Genomic DNA, 21,425 nt, shown 5'->3' with positions numbered 1-21,425 from the left:
CAAATGTTCTTTCTTTAATATATGAAAGATCTCTTTTCTCTTTCTAGGGGAGTTAAGTTAGTTAGTTTTCCCTCCTACTGCACCAAGTTGTTGTTCTTCTTCTGTCGGTGGCTTGTCTCTCCTTGAGCCGGAGTGTCCAGGTATCAAATTTGCAATCTCCAAAAGTCCTTGTCCTGGCATCAATACATCCTCAGCAGATTCCACTTCCTTCTGTAGATCCTCTTCGTGATCTTTCAAAAACTTGTCCTTGTTGTTTACTGTCCTTATTCTTATTTTCTTTCCTCTATATTTAAAAGATAGGCCTTGGGGGAATTCCCACCTGAAGATTATTTTGTTTTTTCTCAGCAAGGCAACCAGGTCTCTGTAGTAGGCCCTTACCTCCAAAATGTGTTTAGGTATGTCTTTGAAGATTTCCACAAAGGTATCCTCAATTTCCAAGGTTCTTTGATAATGTAGATTCAGTATCTTATCCCTTTCTTCCTTTGTTTTCAAGGTTATCAGACAGTCTCTTGCTTTATTCTTTCCTTGTCTTCTACCAAGTCTGAAAGCACTCACAATAGTAAATTCTTCCTCCCCCAAATCCTTCTGCCAAAATTGTGACAATTCTTTAGTAAGAAATTCTGCCAAATTATCTTTCTCACTTTCTGGCACGCCTCTTATTCTTAGATTTCTCGCTTTTCTTTCAAGATCTATCATGGACAGCGTCAAATCATACTCTTCTAACTTCTTGTGTACCGGTGGAATCTGTTCCTGAACAGTAGTTGCAATTTCCTTGGCCTCTTCAGCCAGTTTTCTGGTTGAAGCCGATTCTTCCAATAATTTTTCAATAGACTGTGTATTAGAGTTCACCTTTTTCCCTAGTTCATTGATACTTGAAGTATTCAAATTAATGCTTGAGGTGTTCGCTTCAATTTTTGCACAAGCCTCTGCTACTTGTTTGTTTGTCTCTTCGACCTTGTTGGCCAACTTCTCCAAAGATGCATCAATCTTACCCAATGCTTGGGCCAACAGTTCATCAGTTGACATAACCTTTAATTTTGCCTGTGGGGCAGCAGCTCCTGCTGTGCCCACTACACCCCCTGTTGAAGGCCTTCTTGTAGTGTCAACTTTGTATTGTCTTCCAGACCTGGTAGTTTTTTCCTGTGTCAACTCTGCTTTTTTATCATCTGCCATAACAATCACATACACTCCCAAGGTCAGTCACACGCTTGGAGAATTTGTTTAGGTAAGATGGAAATTTTCCCACAGCAGTACTTGTTGTCTAGAGTGTCATTGCAACATAGTCACCTCTAGGGGTCACAAATCCAACTTCTTATTGCAACTTTATAACAATGATGTTCTAATAAAGTCCCAGTATCTTAGTATCAAAATTTTAGTCCCAAAATGTTACTTTCCTTTCCCAGATATTTTATCCACACTGTATCCTTTGCAGAGCTAAATCAAACTTTTATTTCCACTCTCCGTTTGACAGTTCCCTCTGATCGGCTTCCCTGTCTTAGGCAGTCCGTTCCCAGGTTTTAAAGTCAGCAGATATATTTTAGAATTTCCTTTCCTTGCAGGTCAAAAATCTTTCAAGTGTCTCCCCACTGTTCCTGCTAACAGTGGGGTAGTTTTCCTCTTTAGATGCTGGATTTTAATCCTTCCGAAAACTCGTCTTTCTAAGTCCCGGCTTTACAATCTCTTTACTTTGATCTGTTAACAGTCCGGGAAGGCAGACTTCCTGTTTTTGCCTTTCCCATTTCGGCCAGATTCTTTAGTAATTTTCTTCCAAATATATATCAAAATCCTACTCACGGGTAGTTGTTTTCAAGTCCAATTAGCCAGAAAAGAAATCAGCGCTCTCCGACCCTGGCTGTGCGGCTTCACTTCGCGGAGATGGGTAGACAGCTCTCAGCTCCGCACCCCTCACCCTGGTCCGTTCCGGAGCCTTTAAAAAGGCTCCTTTGCAGCGGGGGGGGGGAGCGCAAATGGAGCCCGCCGAGCCTTCAGTTCACAGGCTTCCCCGCCTGTGACTTTTTTCGGGTCCCCGCTTCGCCGTAGCGGTAGAACCCCAGCTCCACGAAGCCGATTTCCTCCGGAGTTCAGAGGAAATCCGCCATTACGATCGCTGGCGCTGACCAGAAGTCCTAAACACAGTTTTCTCCTGGTTCCTAGGGTCCATTTTTACTTGATAGTATCCCTTTGTTAAGTCTAGGCAGGTGATGTAATGACCCTGGCCTATAGCTTCGATCAGGTTATCTAAATGTGGCATTGGATATGCATCTGCTTTAGTGACATGGTTCAGCTTCCTATAATCCAGGCAAAATCTGATAGATCCCTCAGGTTTGTCTAACAACACTTTGGATGCTACCCAGGGGCTTTCCGAAGGGGTTATGATCCCTGCCTTCAAGATCTCCCATACCTCATTGCTAACTTTCCCCACATATTCTCCTGTTATCCTATAGGGGGTTACAGCAAAGGGCTCGGCATACCCGGTGTCGATATGATGTACAACTCCCTTAGTTATCCTATAGGGGGTTACAGCAATGGGCTCGGCATCCCCGGTGTCGATATGATGTACAACTCCCTTAGCTCTACCTGGAGTAGTACTGAAAATTTCCTCATAATCTTGTAGGATCTGTTTAACCTCCACCTGCTGATTAAGGGTTAATGTAGGAGCTATCTTAATTTCTTGTAGATTGCACAATTGCTCCCCTCTCCCTTCCCAGCATGTTCTATCGGCTTTGTCTGGATCTTCACGTATTGCATACATTGTCCAGCCTTCTGGTCTAAGATAAGGCTTTAACATGTTCACACGAACCACCTGACGCCCTTCTTCCCCTTGTTGGATGACGTAATTTACATCACTCATTTTGGACACGATTTTGTATGGTTCCTTCCTTGCTAGTTGCATTTTATTTCCTTTGGTTGGTCTCAGTAGCAACACTTCACTATTGGGTTCAAAAGTTCTTATTCTGGCCTTTTTGTCGTACCAGGTTTTCTGCTTTGTTTGGGCTGCCTCAAAACAATTAATTAAATCAGCATCCTCTTTCTGTTCTTGGGCAAAACTAGGTTTTTGGTTTTTTGTAAAAGGAACCAGCAGGGCTTCATTTCTCCCCTCAGAGATCTGTTCCTCAGCTCTGTCTCCTTTGGCAACAGTAGCATTCCCCTCAGCATCGGGTGACTGTTGACCCCCCCTTGGAGTGAGTAACTACAAAAGAACTCTGTTCATGCTCCAAGAGATCCCATCCGATCAGCACAGCAGTGGGAATCTCCTCAGAAATGGCAACCTGCCACTGTCCTGACCAATCTTGGAACTTAACATGGATCTCTGCAACGGGGAATACCTCAGGCTGCTTTGAAATTCCTTTTAATCGCATAACTTTCCCTGGAATTATTTTGGTGGGACAGATTATATCTGGATGGACAATAGTGACTTGCGAGCCTGTATCTTTTAACCCTAGAAATCTCCTCCCTTCAATCCAAATAATTTCCCCAGCGTTTTTCAAGATTGTCTTGTTTAATGGCATAGCAATGTGCCACTTTAGCCTCCACCACTTCAGCAGGCTTCGGCCTATCCTGACTAGCTTGGCTCTCCTCAGCTGCTTTGATACAATATGGTTTTTTTTGGAGGGCTAATATTGACAGACTTTCCCCCTCCAGCTCTACAATTAAAATTTTTGTGGCCAAATTTTCCACATCCCCAGCATTTCAGTTCTTTGGGATTTGTATAATTTGTTTTCCAACCTTTCTCCTCAGTGAGACTGGTGTTTGCTTGGGCCTTGTCATTTTGCCCTTTTGACAATGGCCTATTTCCCTTGTCTGTCTCTGAAGATGGGTTTCCCTTTGCCTGTTGGAATCTATTTCTGGCAGTCCCCCACACTTTCCCGCCAAAACTTGGTTCATCAAACCTATGGTCCCTTATTTCATTTATTTGGTCAGCTAAGTTAGCGGCTTCTTGAAGCGATCAAGGGTGTCTTTCCTTTATAAGATATTTTAATTGGCCGTTTATCATTTCATAAAATTGTTCCAGAGCAAACACTTCTCTGATTTTTGGAACGGAGTCTGCCCTCTCCTGTTCTAAGCATTTTGTGAGGTAGTTTGAGATTTTAGCCCCAAGCTGAGCGTATGTTTCCTCCCTCATTTCAGTCACACTTCTAAATTTCTTTCTCAGTTGTTCTGGGATAATCCCAAACCTGGTGTATATTAGTTGCTTAAACATATCAACATTTTTGGATTGGTCCTCAGTCATTTGGGCATAGATTTCAGCTAATGCACCACTTATTTTGGCTCTAAGTATCTTCATCTTATCTTCATCTTTCACTTGAAAATCTTGACAAGCTCTTTCAAATGATATAATAAAAGCCTCAGGGCTATCTTTTTCCTTAAACACAGGAAAACGCTTTAAATCTACCTTCACTTGAGTTTGACTACTGGTGTTATTACTATTATTTTGATTTTCCATAGCTGCTAATTCCAGTTTCCTCATCTCCAGCTGAAATTGCATTCTTTCTATCTCACTTTCCCTCTCCTGCTCAGCTCTCATTCTTTCGCTCTCCTGCTCAGCCCTAATTCTTTCGCTCTCACTTTCAGCTTTAATTCTTTCTATTTCTAGTACAGATCTAATCTTTTCTAATTCCAATTTATATTCTTGTTCTAACTTCCACTTTACAAAGTCTTCAGAGAATTTTGGACCTCCTGCCTCAGGTACTGTTCTTCCCTCTGAGGATTTACATTCTCCTCTCCTTCAGAACTTTCATAAGTTGTTTCCCTCACGGGGTTTCTTATCTTTTTGGGCGGCATAATGTGTGAGCGAGAATTGTCAGTAAATTAACAAAATAAGAGAACTTTCCTCTCAGTACCGTTCCCTCTGGCTAGGCTTCTCTCAAGACTCTGGTCCCAAAGTTCTGCTATGGGTTTTCTCTCTAACCCTTTAAGCTTACTTCCTCTGACCACGAGCCTAAACCCTCTGCCAGAACAGATTTTGAGCTCTCTTTTTCCTTGTTATTTTGGCTTTGCGGCTTACCTTGGGTATTTTACAACTACACACTCAGGCTAGGTAATCACTTCACAGATTCACCCTTCCACCTCCAAGTGTATTGTTTTCCCCAACACAGGCGTATCTATCTGATCCCGCCTCAAATCCAATGTTTTTTAAAGATATTTATTAAAGTTTCAAAAAAGGTTACAAAAAAGGTTACAAAATAAGAAAAACAAGAGAAAAAGAAAAAATACAAAGTACAGAAAAATGAAAAACAGTTAAAAACAAATCAATCTTTTCGTAACTTATCTTTCATTTACATATTTCCTTGACCTCCTCACACCTCCCTTTTTTGTATTCCAGTTCAATTAGTTAATTCAGCAAATCCTTTCCCTCCTTATTTTTATCTTATTCCTCTACCTTAATGTATTTATAACTTTACATTCTCACCTGATAACAATCCATTTTTGCATACTCCTTTATAACATTACTGCTAGAACCACTTAACTTCATGCCAACATCATTCTAACATTCATTAATTTTGCAGTATTTATGTAAATAGTCTTTAAATTTCTTCCAATCTTCTTCCACCAACTCTTCTCCCTGGTCTCGGATTCTGCCGGTCATTTCTGGTCCATAACTTTCATCTGCCATTCTTCCAGGGTGGGTAGATCTTGTGTCTTCCAATACTTTGCAATGAGTATTCTTGCTGCTGTTGTAGCATACCTAAAAAAAGTTCTATCCTTCTTTAACACCAATTGGCCGACCATGCCCAAGAGAAAGGCCTCTGGTTTCTTCAGGAAGGTATATTTAAATACCTTTTTCGTTTCATTATATATCATCTCCCAGAAAGCCTTAATCTTTGGGCACGTCCACCAGAGGTGAAAGAATGTACCTTCATTTTCTTTACATTTCCAACATTTATTGTCGGGCAAATGGTAGATTTTTGCAAGCTTGACTGGTGTCATGTACCACCTGTATATCATTTTCATAATATTCTCTCTTAGGGCATTACATGCCGTAAATTTCATACCTGTGCTCCATAACTGTTCCCAGTCAGCCAACAAATGTTATGTCCGACATCTTGTGCCCATTTTATCATAGCAGATTTCACCGTTTCATCCTGAGTATTCCATTTCAACAGCAAGTTATACATTCTTGATAATATCTTGGTATTGGGATCTAACAGTTCTGTTTCCAATTTTGATTTTTCCACCTGGAAACCAATTTTCTTGTCCAAATTGTATGCCTCTATTATTTGATAATAATGAAGCCAATCTCGCACTTTGTCTTTTAGTTTCTCAAAGCTCTGCAATTTCAATTTATCTCCTTCTTGTTCCAAAATCTCTCAATATTTCGGCCATTTGGCCTCCATATTGAGCTTTTTCTGAGCCTTCGCTTCCATCGGTGATAGCCACCTTGGGGTTTTATTTTCAAGTAAGTCTTTATATCTTATCCAGACATTGAACAATGCTTTCCTGACAATATGGTTTTTAAATGCTTTATGTGCTTTGACCTTGTCATACCACAAATATGCATGCCACCCAAATACATTATTGAAACCTTCTAAATCCAAAATGTCTGTGTTCTCAAGAAGCAGCCATTCTTTCAGCCAGCAAAATGCAGCTGATTCATAGTAAAGTTTAAGGTCTGGCAGGGCAAATCCACCTCTTTCTTTTGCATCAGTTAGTATTTTAAATTTTATTCTGGGCTTCTTGCCCTGCCAGACAAATCTAGAAATATCTCTCTGCCAATTCTTGAATCAGTCCATTTTGTCCAAAATTTGCAATGATTGAAACAAAAACAACATTCTTGGCAATACATTCATTTTTATAGCAGCAATACGGCCTAGCAAGGAAAGCTTCAAATTTGACCATATTTCTAAATCCTTTTTCACTTCTGACCAACATTTTTCATAGTTATCTTTAAATAAATTCAAGTTTTTAGCGGTCATATTAACCCCCAGGTATTTTACTTTCTTGACCAATGTTAAACCTGTATCCGTCTGAAACCTCTCTTTCTCAATCGGTGTTAGATTTTTCTCTAGAACCTTAGTTTTTAACTTATTCAACTTAAATCCTGCAACCTGACCAAATTCTTGAATCAATTCCAATACTCTTTTAGTGCTAGATTCTGGCTCCTGTAATATCAGTACTAGATCGTGTGCAAATGCTTTCAATTTATACTGTTTGGCTCCGACTTGTATACCTTTGACCAGTTGGTCCCTTCTGATCATATTTAGGAGAACCTCCAGGACCGAAATAAAGAGCAATGGGGAAATTGGGCAACCTTGTCGTGTCCCTTTCTCTATCTTAAATTCCTCCGTCACCACATTGTTAACAATTAGTTTAGCCTTTTGTTCTGAATAAATTGCACCTATACCATTTCCAAAACCTTGACCAACCCCCATCCCCTGAAGATTTTTCTTCATAAAACTCCAGGAAATGTTGTCGAAAGCTTTCTCCGCATCTACAAATATTAAAACTGCCTTAGTATTTATGTTCATTTTTCACTGCTGCCGTCGCTTTTTTGGTGACTAGGCGCAACAATCTAAATATCCCACCACAGGGTACTGAATGGATTTCACAGGCGTATTGATGTTATCCCACAGCTGCCGACACTTTCGTGGCGTTCACACAGGGTCCCTGGACGTTTGACGGTCTATTGATCCCTGTGCCACCACTGGATCGCTTCCCCGCTGCCACCAACCCGTTTCTCTCGGGTACACACTGCATCTAGACAGTTGTTAACATTAAACCAAATAAACAACTTTATTTTATAAGCATTAACAAGTTTATGGTTTCAGATAATTTTTCTTGTCAGTTTCTTAACCTTAGTTTCATTACCGGCCTATACCTTCCTAATACCTTCTAACTGATTATCCCAGCTGTTTAACTGACTCCTCTTAACAGATTCTCTCACTCTCTCGCATCAAACTAGCCCAACCCACAGACTTATCCTCCCTCTCCCTTCTCTAACTCCAGACTCACTTCTTAACAACTCTAACTCCTCCCCTTGGGTTCCTACTGGTTAATCATTTTACACTTAGTTAACCCTTTCCTTATGACCCAGTATGATGTCATACACCTAGGAAAGCAAACGCCACAGGCCTCCTTAAATATTTTATGGGGGGGGAGACGCCTAGGTCTTTAAATATTGGTACCTATTCCTACACCCACAGGTCTCAGGATGGTTACAACATAAAAACACAAAACACCACATGTTCAAAAGGCATTAGATGTCAATCAGCCAAACACCAGGTAATAAAGGCGCGGATTTCTTAGCTCCTAAAGCTGTAAAATGGTTTTTCCGACCTTTGAATGGATTCTTTTATGGGAAGTGAGATGGGAGTTCTTCCTGAAGCTCTTTCCACATTCCACACACTGATAGGGTTTCTCCCCTGTATGAATTCTTTGATGGAAAGTGAGACTGGAGCTATGAGTGAAGCTCTTTCCACATTCTACACACTGATAGGGTTTCTCCCCTGTATGAATTATGTGATGACAAGTGAGAGAGGAGCTCTGACTAAAGCTCTTTCCACATTCCATGCACTGATAGGGTTTCTCCCCTGTATGAATTCTTTGATGAGAAGTGAGACTATTGCTGTGACTAAAGCTCTTTCCGCATTCCATGCACTGATAGGGTTTCTCCCCTGTATGAATTATTTGATGAGAAGTGAGCATGTACTTCTTCCTGAAGCTCTTTCCACATTCCACACACTGATAGGGTTTCTCCCCTGTATGTATTCTTTGATGGGAAGTGAGATGGTAGTTCGTCCTGAAGCTCTTTCCACATTCCACACACTGATAGGGTTTCTCCCCTGTATGAATTCGCTTATGGGAAGTGAGATGGTAGTTCTGACTGAAGCTCTTTCCACATTCTACACACTGATAAGGTTTCTCACCTGTATGAATTTTTTGATGGGAAGTGAGATGGGAGCTCTTCATGAAGCTCTTTCCACATTCCACACACTGATAGGGTTTCTCCCCTGTATGAATTCTTTGATGGCAAGTGAGATCGCAGCTCTTCCTGAAGCTCTTTCCACATTCCACACACTGATAGGGTTTCTCCCCTGTATGAATTCTTTGATGGGAAGTGAGATGGGAGCTCTGACTGAACCATTTTCCACATTCCACACACTCATAGGGTTTCTTGCCTGTATGAATTCTTTGATGGGAGGTGAGAGCGGAGCTATCAGTGAAGCTCTTTCCACATTCCACACACTGATAGGGTTTCTCCCCTGTATGAATTCTTTGATGGCAAGTGAGATTGTGGCTGTGACTGAAGCTCTTTCCACATTTCATGCACTGATAAGGTTTCTCCCCTGTATGAATCCTTTGATGGGAGGTGAGAGAGGAGCTATCAGTGAAGCTCTTTCCACATTCCACACACTGATAGGGTTTCTCCCCTGTATGAATTCTTTGATGGCAAGTGAGATTGTGGCTGTGACTGAAGCTCTTTCCACATTTCATGCACTGATAAGGTTTCTCCCCTGTATGAATCCTTTGATGGGAGGTGAGAGAGGAGCTATCAGTGAAGCTCTTTCCACATTCCACACACTGATAGGGTTTCTCCCCTGTATGAATTCTTTGATGGCAAGTGAGATCGCAGCTCTTCCTGAAACTCTTTCCACATTCCACACACCGATATGGTTTCTTTCCAATGAGATTTTGTTGATGGGAAGTGGAATGGGAGCTCTGATTGCAGTTTTCTCCACACTCTAAATTTTTATGTGGCTTCTCCTCTCTTGGGATTTTGTCATGGTCACCTTTGTTCTCAATTTCCGATTCATCACAATCTGCAATGCAGACAAAAAGGGGTTAGACACTCATGAACAAATGGAGAACTGAAGGGAGCTCGGGGGGGTGTTCATTACCTGTGTTGTTTGTCATTAACCAACATATTTATTATGAGATTCTGATGTGTTGTTGAATGTTGCTTTGTTTGATATACAGTAGTGGTCAAAATTGCGGAAGCCTTTTGGAGAAAAATGTATTTCAGAGGCTTGATGGCTCAAAACTCTGCTTCTTTTGGAGTAATATTCTAAAATTATATATCAATGGAAAGATAATTTAATCAAGAATGCAATTCAACAAAGTTTGTTTAATTATCTGTATTCTATCAAACATTATAGCCAAAAAACCAGAAAAAGGAACCACAACTTGCTTAGGTTGACTTTTTTCAGTGTGTTACGTGATTGCTAACAAGTTGGTTGGTTTTCTGTCTTCTTTCATTTAGTCAGGTTGAAAAACATAATAAAATTAAAGAAATGGCACAAACATGACAGAAGAATATCATCTGGGTGTATACAAGATGACATGGTGCAATGTAATGTGAAGTTGAGTGCAAGGACTGGTCGAAATGTTAGAATTCTAAGGAAAAAGCCATTGTTATCTATCAAGCAAAGCTTGAAAGACTAAATGGCCCCAAATACATAAAGGAAATACTTTAGCCCAAACTGAAGCCTTCTGGAGGTGATCTTTTCCCTGATACTAAAGCATATATATATATATATATATATATATATATATATATATATATACATACATATATATAATTTATTTATTTATTTTTCTTTCTATTTCAACAAGATTCAGCTCCATGTCATGTTGCTGCTGTGTGCAAACGGTGCTTTCAAGATAATACTATTCCACTGCCAGAATGTCCTGGGAATAGCTCAGATTTTAACCCAATCGGAAATCTGTGGGGCCGCCTAAAGAAACTTGTTAATCAAAGGCAACCCAGCAATAAAGCCCAATTAACAGAGGCAATAATTCAGTCTTGGTTTCACATTCTCACAGCTGCAGAACTAAAAACTTCATGGGAAGGCGTTGTAAGGCCGTAATTAAAGCTAATTAATTAATTAAAGTAATTAATTAAATTAATTAATTAATTTTAATTAATTAAAACCCCTTCATGGATCACTGCCTTGCCGTGGCGAAGGGGCTTGAATAACTCAGAGAAGCTATGAGCTATGCCATGCATATGCCATGCATATGACGGACAGGTCATAGTGGAGAGTTTTGACCAAACGTGATCCACCTGGAGCAGGAACCGGCAAGCCACTCCAGTATCCCTGCCAAGAAAACTCCATGGACAAAGACAACAGGTATATAAAAGTTATGACGCTGGAAGATGAGCCCCTCAGGTCGGAAGACATCCAACATGCTACTGAGGAAGAGTGGAGGACAAGTACAAGTAGATTCAGAGCTGATGAAGCGGCTGGGCCAAAGCCGAAAGGACGCTGAGTTGCGGATATGCCCATAATAGGTAAAGATGATTGTTTTAAAAAATGGAAAACGGACCTAACAAAGTTCATATGGCAAGGCAAAAAGCCACGGATCAAACATAAATTATTAACTGACATAAAAGAGCGGGGAGGTTTTGGACTCCCAGACCTGAGACTATATTACGATGCAGCATGCTTTACTTGGATCAAGGATTGGATCAAATTGGATAACAGTGACATTTTGGATTTGGAGGGATGGAACAACAGATATGGTTGGCATGCCTATCTAATTTATAACAAAGTGGCAGTCCATAAAGAATTTCTAAGCCACGTAATTAGAAATGCATTATACAAGGTCTGGATGAGACATAGAAGGTTGTTAGAACCAAAAACCCCATGGTTGTTAGAACCAAAAACCCCAAAAACCACTAGAAGTAATATCGGTTAAAAAGATAAATACTATAGGAAGAATGGCAACATACCAGCAGCTCCTAAAGGAAGAACAGGGCCAAGTAAAACTAAGACCATACGATGAGGTGACCCAATACTGTACCACATGGTTACAATATCACCAAATTGCACAAATATTCAACCAGGATAAAGTAATAGGATTTGAAAAAGAAGAATCAAAATTACAAAAAGTATTATTACAAAACTCAAAAAAATATATATCCAAAATGTACAATTTATTATTAGAATGGGAATTAAAGGATGAAGAAATAAAAGAAGTTATGATTAAATGGGCATGTGATATAGGATATGTAATTCGGCTGGACCAATGGGAGAAATTATGGAAATATGATATTAAATTCACGGCATGTTATACAATAAGAGAAAATTTTATGAAAATGGTGTACCAATGGTACTTAACTCCGGTAAAAATGGCTAAAATTTACAAATTAAAATCGAATACCTGTTGGAGATGTAAAAAATAAATAGGAACAATGTTTCACATGTGGTGGGAATGCCGACCTATTAAACAATTCTGGAATGAAATCTATGAAGAACTCAAAAAGATGTTTAAAATATCTTTCAGAAAAAAACCGGAGGCATTCCTTTTAGGTTTAATTACAAATGATATCCCCGAAAATCAAAGGAAAGTATTCCTTTATGCAACAACAGCTGCCAGGATGCTTATAGCTAAAAACTGGAAAGGCAGAAAAATTCCATCAGTGAAAGATTGGCAAATTAAATTTTGTGAATACATAAATCTGGCAAGACTCACAGCTTACATAAGGGGACAATCGGACCAGAAATTATTAAAAGAATGGGGTTGTGCTAAAGAGTATATGAAAAAACATTGTTCTGGAGTTAGTATATTGGTATGTAATGAATGATGCTTTACAGGGTTAAAGGAAAAGAAAAATGGTGTAAAAAAAAAAAAGTATCAAGGTGGAAGTAATCTAATTAGACACAACAACACAGTAAGAGTAAATTTTTTGAGGTCTTGGAACAAAGAAAGGAAGTCAATTTGTGTTTATGTACGTAATGATATGGTTTTTTTTCTGTAGATGTGTGCTTTTTCGTTTTTGTTTAGTTTAGTCTTGTTTCTTTTGTTTTTTTTTTTTCCTTTTGTTTTCTGTTTTTTTTCCTATACGTACCGGGGATTTTTGTTTGTATAGTATTATTTTGGATTCAATGTTTGTAATTTTTGTTATGATTTTGCATTGAAAATAAAAAAAAATTAAAAAAAAAGAAAACTCCATGGACAAAGACAACAGGTATATAAAAGTTATGACGCTGGAAGATGAGCCCCTCAGGTCGGAAGACATCCAACATGCTACTGAGGAAGAGCGGAGGACAAGTACAAGTAGATTCAGAGCTGATGAAGCGGCTGGGCCAAAGCCGAAAGGACGCTCACTTGCGGATATGCCTGGAAGCGAAAGGAAAGTCCAATGCTGTAAAGAAAAATATTGCATAGGAACCTGGAATGTAAGAACCATGAACCTGGGTAAGTTGGATGTGGTCAAAAATGAGATGGCAAGAATATTGACATCCTGGCAGACCTTTTAACATCACAGTAATCCAAGTTTATGCACCAACCACTGGTGCTGAAGAAACTGAAATTGACCAATTCTATGAAGACTTACAACACCTTATAGAAGTGACACCAAAGAAGGATGTTCTTCTCATTATAGGGGATTGGAATGCTAAAGTAGGGAGTCAAGAGATAAAAGGAACAACTGGCAACTTTGGCCTTGGAATTCAAAACGAAGCAGGGCAAAGGCTAATAGAGTTCTGCCAAGAGAACAAGCTGGTCATCACAAACACTCTTTTCCAACAACACAAGAGATGACTCTACACATGGACATCACCAGATGGGCAGCATTGAAATCAGATTGATTATATTCTCTGCAGCCAAAGATGGAGAGTCAGCAAAAACAAGGCCTGGAGCTGACTGTGGCTCAGATCATGAGCTTCTTATAGCAAAATTCAAGCTTAAACTGAAGAAAGTAGGAAAAACCACTGGGCTGGTAAGATACAATCTAAGTCAAATCCCTTATGAATACACAGTGGAAGTGAGGAACAGGTTTAAGGATTTAGATTTGGTGGACAGAGTGCCTGAAGAACTATGGATGGAGGCTCATAAAATTATACAGGAGGCAGCAACTAAAACCATCCCAATGAAAAGGAAATGCAAGAAAGTAAAGTGGCTGTCCAATGAGGCCTTACAAATAGCGGGGGAGAGAAGGCAAGCAAAATGTGAGGGAGATAGTGAAAGATACAGGAAATTGAATGCAAATTTCCAAAAAATAGCAAGGAGAGACAAGAAGGCCTTCTTAAACGAGCAATGTAAGAAATGGAGGAAAACAATAGAATGGGAAAAACCAGAGATATGTTCAAGAAAATTGGAGATATGAAAGGAACATTTCGTACAAAGATTACCATAATAAAAGACAAAAGTGGAAAGGACCTAACAGAAGCAGAAGACATCAAGAAGAGGTGGCAAGAATACACAGAGGAACTATACCAGAAAGAAATGGATGCCTTGTATACCCCAAGTAGTGTGGTTGCTGACCTTGAGCCAGACATCCTGGAGAGTGAAGTCAAATGGGCCTTAGAAAGCACTGCTAATAACAAGGCCAGTGGAAGTGATGATATTCCAGCTGAACTATTTAACATTTTAAAAGATGATGCTGTTAAGGTGCTACACTCAATATGCCAGCAAATTTGGAAAACTCAGCAGTGGCCAGAGGATTGGAGAACATCGGTCTACATCCCAATCCCAAAGAAGGGCAGTGCCAAAGAACGCTCCAACTACCACACAATTGCACTCATTTCACACGCTAGCAAGGTTATGCTTAAAATCCTACAACGCAGGCTTAAGCAGTATGTGGACCGAGAACTCCCAGAAGTGCAAGCTGGATTTAGAAGGGGCAGAGGAACCAGAGACCAAATTGCAAACATGCGCTGGATTATGGAGAAACTAGAGAGTTCCAGAAAGACATCTACTTCTGCTTCATTGACTATGCAAAAGCCTTTGACTGTGTCGACCACAGCAAACTATGGCAAGTTCTTAAAGAAATGGGAGTGCCTGATCACCTCATCTGTCTCCTGAGAAATCTCTATGTGGGACAAGAAGCTACAGTTAGAACTGGATATGGAACAACTGACTGGTTCAAAATTGGGAAAGGAGTATGGCAAGGCTGTATATTGTCTGCCTGCATATTTAACTTATATGCAGAATTCATCATGCAAAAGGCTGGGCTGGATGAATCCCAAGCCGGAATTAAGATTGCTGGAAGAAATATCAACAACCCCAGATATGCAGATGACACAACCTTGATGGCAGAAAGTGAGGAGGAATTAAAGAACCTTTTATTGAGGGTGAAAGAGGAGAGCGCAAAATATGGTCTGATGCTCAACATCAAAAAAACGAAGATCATGGCCACTGGTCCCATCACCTCCTGGCAAATAGAAGGGGAAGAAATGGAGGCAGTGAGAGATTTTACTTCCTTGGGCTCCATGATCACTGCAGATGGTGATAGCAGTCACAAAATTTAAAGATGCCTGCTTCTTGGGAGAAAAGCAATGACAAACCTAGACAGCATCTTAAAAAGTAGAGACATCACCTTGACAACAAAGGTCCGTACAGTTAAAGCTATGGTTTTCCCAGTAGTGATGTATGGAAGTGAAAGCTGGACCATAAAGAAGGCTGACCGCAGAAGAATGGATGCTTTTGAATTATGGTGCTGGAGGAGACACTTGAGAGTCCCATGGACTGCAAGAAGATCAAACCTATCCATTCTTAAGGAAATCAGCCCTGAGTGCTCACTGGAAGGACAGACCCTGAAGCTGAGGCTCCAATACTTTGGCCACCTCATGAGAAGAGAAGACTCCCTGGAAAAGACCCTGATGTTGGGAAAGATGGAGGGCACAAGGAGAAGGGGATGACAGAGGACAAGATGGTTGGACAGTGTTCTCGAAGCTATGAGCATGATTTTTACCAAACTGCGGGAGACAGTGGAAGACAGGAGTGCCTGGCGTGCTCTGATCCCTGGGATCATGAAGAGTCGGACACGACTAAGCGATTAAACAACAACAACGACATTACTCCACAGAAAAGTGGTGTTATGAGCCATCAAACCTCAGAAATACACTTTCCACAAAAGGTTTCCACAATTTTGGCCACCAGTATAAGTTGCTCATTTTAAGTTAATGTTCTCTTTATATGGGATCAGAATATTATTATTGATGTTTCATGTTTATATATGTGTTGGAAGCCGCCCAGAGTGGCTGGGGCAACCCAGCCAGACGGGCAGGGTAGAAATAAAAATGTCAGCTTTGTTCCGGAGCTGACAGAGGCTGGAATGTATGAAAGCAGGCAAAGAGAGATAAGGACACTGGAATGTGAGCTGGAATGTGAGAGGGAGGAGGGGCAGCCGAGTGGCAGAGCTTCAGAGAACAGAGAGCAGGCAGCAGATAGCAAAGATCCACAAAATACCAATCTTAGCTCAGAGACAGAAGGAGAGAGGCCAGGAATAGCTAGCCCAAAAACTCGAAGGCGCGAAAAGGTCAGTGAGAGGAGGGGAAAGAGCAGAAGCGAAAGGGTTTTTTCCCCTGTTGGAAGAAGAGGAAGGGGCGGAGTTTAGACTTGGCAACTGCAAACTTGAAGTCAGACACGGAGTGAAAGAGCTCCGGAGTGATTTATGTGTTTGAGCAATAAACCTGAGATAATTACTGCCGGTGTCTCACTTCTGTGGGAGAGCCAAGCCATTACAAAAAATTATTATTATTACTACAGTGGTACCTGTTCTGGAAAAAATTAAGTTTGTAAACCGAGGTACCATTGTATCATCCTCATCACTGCTACTGCTACCTGAGATTCCATAAGCCTAGCTCTTCTCTGGGATGGATTTTGTTTGGCCCAGTCATGGCATCCCCTCCATCTCCAATGCCAATCCTTGGTCTCTCCCACAAACGTGGGAGGACTCTGGCTGTTAATAATTTCAGATTTATTGCTAAAACAACAAACTTGGACGGAGCTCCTCTATTCATCATCCTCCCCACAAGATGGAGTTGCCCAGACTGAGCTCCTCCCCCTTCCCCAGCACGGAAGCCCCCACCTTCTCTTCCAGTATCTTTAAATTAGGCAGAGAATGCTTCCCGCATTCCAGCGTCTGACTCACTCCTGTAGCTCTCACACAGCTGTCTGTCACTCTCTCTCTCTTTTTCTTCTCCCCTTTGTTCAGAGCTCAGATGACAGTTCCTCTCCCCCTCCTCTCTGCCTTCCACTGCTAACTCTCCTCTCCCTAGGCCTGCTTCTTCTCTGGCTGGCAGCACCTGAGCTTCGCTGCCAGTCGTCGCTTTGGTCAACCCAAGACTGACAAAACAAAATCCTGAAGCTACTTATCTTTCCTAACAATTCTGAAGCTGACATTTAAGATGGCCTTGGAAGTTCAGAGCAGCCTGGGGGCCGCTGGGGCGCCTTGGAAGATGGTGGATATTAACATCTATCCAGCTCGCAAGAGGTAATTAGAGGCTGATTATGGGGAGAGATGCAGTTTTCACCCGCTGTTGCCATAAATCACCCCCGAGTTCGGAAGAAGGAGGGGGTGAGGCACTGGGTGCACAACCCTCGGCGGGCCTCGGAACTCCTCCGAAGCTACTTCCAGGTGCGAAACTAGTTGCGTTACTTAAAAGGAAAAAAATTGGTGAAAGATAACGCACAGGCTTCAAGAGAGGCAGGATATTTTTATCTGCTAACAATTTTACCACTGAAATGAAGAAGACTGAGACGGAAGATTACATCAAAGTACTACAGACATGGTATGTGGAATGGAATGCAACGGAACTGAAAGGGGGAGGAAATGACTTTTTATTTTTTTTGCTCTATGTGATTAACTAATAACCCTAACTAATAAGAAGAAGAAGTTCAGACCAGCCCAATTGTGGTAGAAAAAGGAATAATTTGAGGAAGATTGTTCAAAGAAAAAACTGTAATTTACTCTTTATTGTGGGGGTGTTAATTTTCCAGGTGTTATAGGGGGCGCTGTTGAGCTCTGTAAAAATAGATGAGGTTGGTCCCATAGAGGTATTTTTTGAATTTCCAGGCAGATAGGACGATCCCACAGGGAGGCTTACCAAGAGAGGCCACGATCCCACGATTCTCCTCCATGACGTCCTTATGCAGAGCTCTCTGGTCAGGATCCAGCATCGCCCACTCCTCGTCCGTGAAACGAACAGCAACATCTTGAAAGCACACTGGACCCTAAAAGAAAAATGGAAATGTCCTTTTTTGAGACAGCAGAAATATGATCTGCTACACAATGCTCTGTTGTTTCCTTCCTGTACATTGCAGTGTTGTTTCAATAGGATTGCTTTGCTTCACATTTTAAATATGGATGCTTATTTTATTCTGCGTTCTAATAATGGGTATTCGTCTTTGTGCAAATAGGTGGTACTCCACAATGTATCTTCCAATTCATTCTGCCTACGCAAGCATTCGAGTTTCCCCAATGGAAGGGTCCACTTTCTCCTCTCCTCGTGAGCTGTTCTGGGGAGTTCCCTCCCAATGCCCTAGAGCCAAATTCCAGGGGTTCATGGGGGCATGGAGAGGGGGAGGAATGTGGAGCAAGCCCCATTTTGCAGTAGATGGGGCTGGTTAGGTGAATCCAGGCCACTATTTGTTCTCATTTGTCCACTGCTTAGAAACCGATTTTAGCATTCAGTGATCAATCTAGAAATAAAATAAGCCTATTTTAAATGGCCATCTGTCTTGGATGATCTAGCAGAGATTCCTGCATTGCACGGGGTCTCCTGGCTCTGAGAGACAAGCAGGGAGGGTGGCTTCTGGCAAAAGGAGAGGGAGCCACCTGTGGCTCTTCCTTATCCTGACTCACCTCTGCCTCTCGACCTTCCTCTCCCACTCGCCTCTTTCCTCTTCTGCCTCTGATTCTGCACTGCATTCTGCCACAGAGTCTCCCAGCTCACAAAGCCCTGTAAGCCCTTCAGCTTCTGACACCTCCTCTTCCCAGGTTTCTCCATCTTGCCCCTCTGACCACCCATCCTTCCTCCACCTCCACTTCTTGGGCTCTGAGCCGTCTCCCCTTCCTGGTTCCCCAGCTGCTTCCTCCCGCCATTCCTCTGTGCCCAACCAGTCCATGACATTGCTCCATCCCCCGGCCTCTGTCCCCACAAGGCAGCTTCCCCTGACCTGATCTGGTTCCACAGCCACTGCTTCCCTTCTGCCCCCATGAAAAGACAGATCAGGAGGTCTTGCCGGCATCCTTCTGTCACCTGCAAGAGAAAAAAGGTGATCAGGACGCCTGGAGTGCCTGCTTCTCTCACAGGTGAAACAGGGCATCTCTTACTACAGATGGGCTTTTGAGAAAGCCTTACCTACTGAGAGCATTTGGACGTTTGTGCCCATTTCATATGTTAGTTGTGCAGAAATACATCTCCCTTCCTCTGGACCCTCCTTCCCAACTGTCTCCCCCCAAAGCAAGATGAAAAGAACCCTCAGATGAGTTGGAAAACCAACAGAATGAAGCCAAACAGGGCAAAAGCCACCTTCCTCCTTACCCAGTGGCCTCTCTCTGGTGTCCAACGGAGGCCTCTCTGCCTCACAGGAATCCAGGTCCATTTCTGCAAAGAGATCCTTTCCCTGAAAAAGAAACAAGGATTCAAAACAGAGAATGGGGAGAAAGACTGCGAGATCTCATTCCATGGATGCTTTCCCACAAAACGGATGGTCCATCAGGAGAGCATTATGGGATGTTCTCTGTCCTGTTTGGAGCCCCTTGGGAGTATCCAGAGGAAAGTCTCTCTCACCTGCTTTCTCTCCTCTGCCTGACTCAGGAGGAAACCTTCGGCCAGGGCCACCGCCTGGGAACTGGTCTCTACTCCGCATTCCCTCACCCAGCTCTCCATCTCCGGGGGAAGGACAGCCAGGAACTGCTCCAAGATCACCAGGTCCAGCATCTCAGCTTTCGTGTGCCTTTCTGGCTTCAGCCACTGTCGGCAAAAGTGGTAGAGTCGACTGCAAACCTCTCGGGGTCCTTTGGCCTCCTGGCAGCAGAACTGCCTCAACTGCTGGCTCTGCACCTCTGAGCATAGAGTGTCCTCCTCACCCAGGATCTTCTGCACTGGGTTTTCCCAGAATCCCCCATTGCTCTCCGTTTGGCTGGCATGGCCTCTTCGTGCCTCAGGGCCAGCTGAGTCTCGCTCATCCATCTGTGCTCTCAGGAAGCCTCTGAGAGATCGGAAGGAACCCTTTGGTCTTCTGACAAGTCCTGTCCGTCTTAATGAGAGGCTCTAGCAAATCCTACAAAGCAAATACATTATTCTGTTACAGAATTTGTAGGACGGGGAAAAATGGTTCCCTGAGCAAGCATGGATGAGTCTTGCTGGGAACCAGGGCTGGACTGCACCGCATCCCAGACCATGAGCTATCTTTTTGAAAAGAAAGAGCAGGAAGAGGAGAAGAACTAAGTCTCTCGCCTTCTAGCAATGCAAAATGTGGAGGCCACTGAAGGGATTTCTGGGAGTTTAATCAACCTGGTTTCTGCTGCCTTCCAGTCAATGCATGAAGTCAGAACCAACTGACAAGAGAATCGTTTGTATCTTGTGAAAATGGATGCTTGGCTCTAGTAGGGGTCCTCACCCTGGGGTCCTCAGGAGTTGCTCCCCACCCCCACTCCCCTGCTTCTGTCTCCTTTTCTTGCATTTGGACTCTCTGCCGCTCTCCAGACAGACTCCTGGGGTGGGGTCCCTTTTTATTTGCTCTGAGGGCCAGGTATGTATCTGAACAACCCCCTAAAGGCCAAGTGGGCAGGGCCAAAGATATCTCCATTGAAATTTAGGTGGGTAATTTTTTATTTTAATATTATTATTACTATTATTATTATTATTCTGTAAGATAGCTTAACACACACAGAGCCATTCATGCCAAAGTCCCTGGAGGCTTGCTGAGTAGCAGCGCCCATTTCCAGCTTCTATTCCAGCAACAATCCCTTTGGGACAGAGAGGATGTGGTCCTGGGATGGCATGCTCTGGGTGCGAGGGGATTGCTGCAGTGGCCTCCATGTGGAGCTGCCCTTGGAGACGACTGGGAAACTGGTTTGCAATGCAGCAGCCAGAATATGGGCTGGGATCCCTCTCTTTATTCCTGGCCTTTCTCTCCCACCTTTCCTTCCTTCCTCCCTCCACATGCGGTTTTCTTTGGGGGGGGGGGCTAGTCCACCTCCTAGTCCAGCTTTGGAAAACGATTTGCACATGTTTCCTCTGTTGTGCAATGAGGCTGAGCAATGTCACACAGAGTTAAAGTCCCAGGGACTCCTTTGTTTAAAGAAGGGAGATTTTTTCTGAAAGGGGGGGCGGAGGTCCAAGGGAGTTTGGGATTCTCTGATCTCCAGGAAGGAGAGCGTGGCAGACCTGGCCCCTCCCTGATCAGGCCCCCCAGGCATCCTCCCCTGCTGCAGCCCTGAGACCCCCCCCCCGTCTCCCCACTGCACCCTCTGGGGGGAGAGAGAGGAGACCCACCAGATCCCAGGAGGGGACAGCGAGGCAGCCCTTGCAGGAGAGACCCCAAAGCAAGGAAAGGACTGGGGAGGGAGGGGCCTTGGCTCTGGAGGACCTGGCCCCCTCTTGCTTACTGGCCTCTCTAGGAAGGCAGCTCACTTCCCTTTAACCCTTGCCAAGCCGAGTCTTTCCAGCTCAGCCCTCTCTCGCTTGGCAGAACCTCAGATTTCTATTATTTTTTATGGATTAAGGGGGGCAGCTGCCCCCCTGGCT

At 42.7% G+C, this 21,425-nt stretch overlaps 1 protein-coding gene across 2 annotated transcripts in view; it reads right to left on the bottom strand.

Annotated features, from left to right (window-relative positions):
- Positions 1-7,703: 7,703 nt before the first annotated feature.
- The window catches only part of LOC310760700 (uncharacterized protein), a 53,365-nt gene continuing 39,643 nt past the window's right edge, over positions 7,704-21,425 (bottom strand). Inside the window, exons 1-6 of one of the 2 annotated variants that reach the window (XM_083609697.1) lie at positions 21,174-21,284; positions 19,464-19,956; positions 19,215-19,296; positions 18,847-18,929; positions 17,775-17,901; positions 7,704-9,758 (exon numbers count right to left, since the gene is read on the bottom strand). In XM_083609697.1, the coding sequence (XP_083465823.1) occupies positions 8,248-9,758; positions 17,775-17,901; positions 18,847-18,929; positions 19,215-19,296; positions 19,464-19,865 (2,205 nt within the window). In that variant the 5' untranslated portion in view covers positions 19,866-19,956; positions 21,174-21,284 and the 3' untranslated portion in view covers positions 7,704-8,247. Of the gene's footprint in view, positions 9,759-17,774; positions 17,902-18,846; positions 18,930-19,214; positions 19,297-19,463; positions 19,957-21,173; positions 21,285-21,425 lie in introns of those variants that run through there. The other variant, XM_083609696.1, reaches the window with a different exon arrangement.

This window comes from Podarcis filfolensis (assembly GCF_964270895.1).
Source record: "Podarcis filfolensis genome assembly, chromosome: 4".
Taxonomy (NCBI): domain Eukaryota; kingdom Metazoa; phylum Chordata; class Lepidosauria; order Squamata; family Lacertidae; genus Podarcis; species Podarcis filfolensis.
The sequence above is the reverse complement of the archived record's forward strand: the minus strand, read 5'-3'. Positions and strand labels throughout refer to the sequence as shown.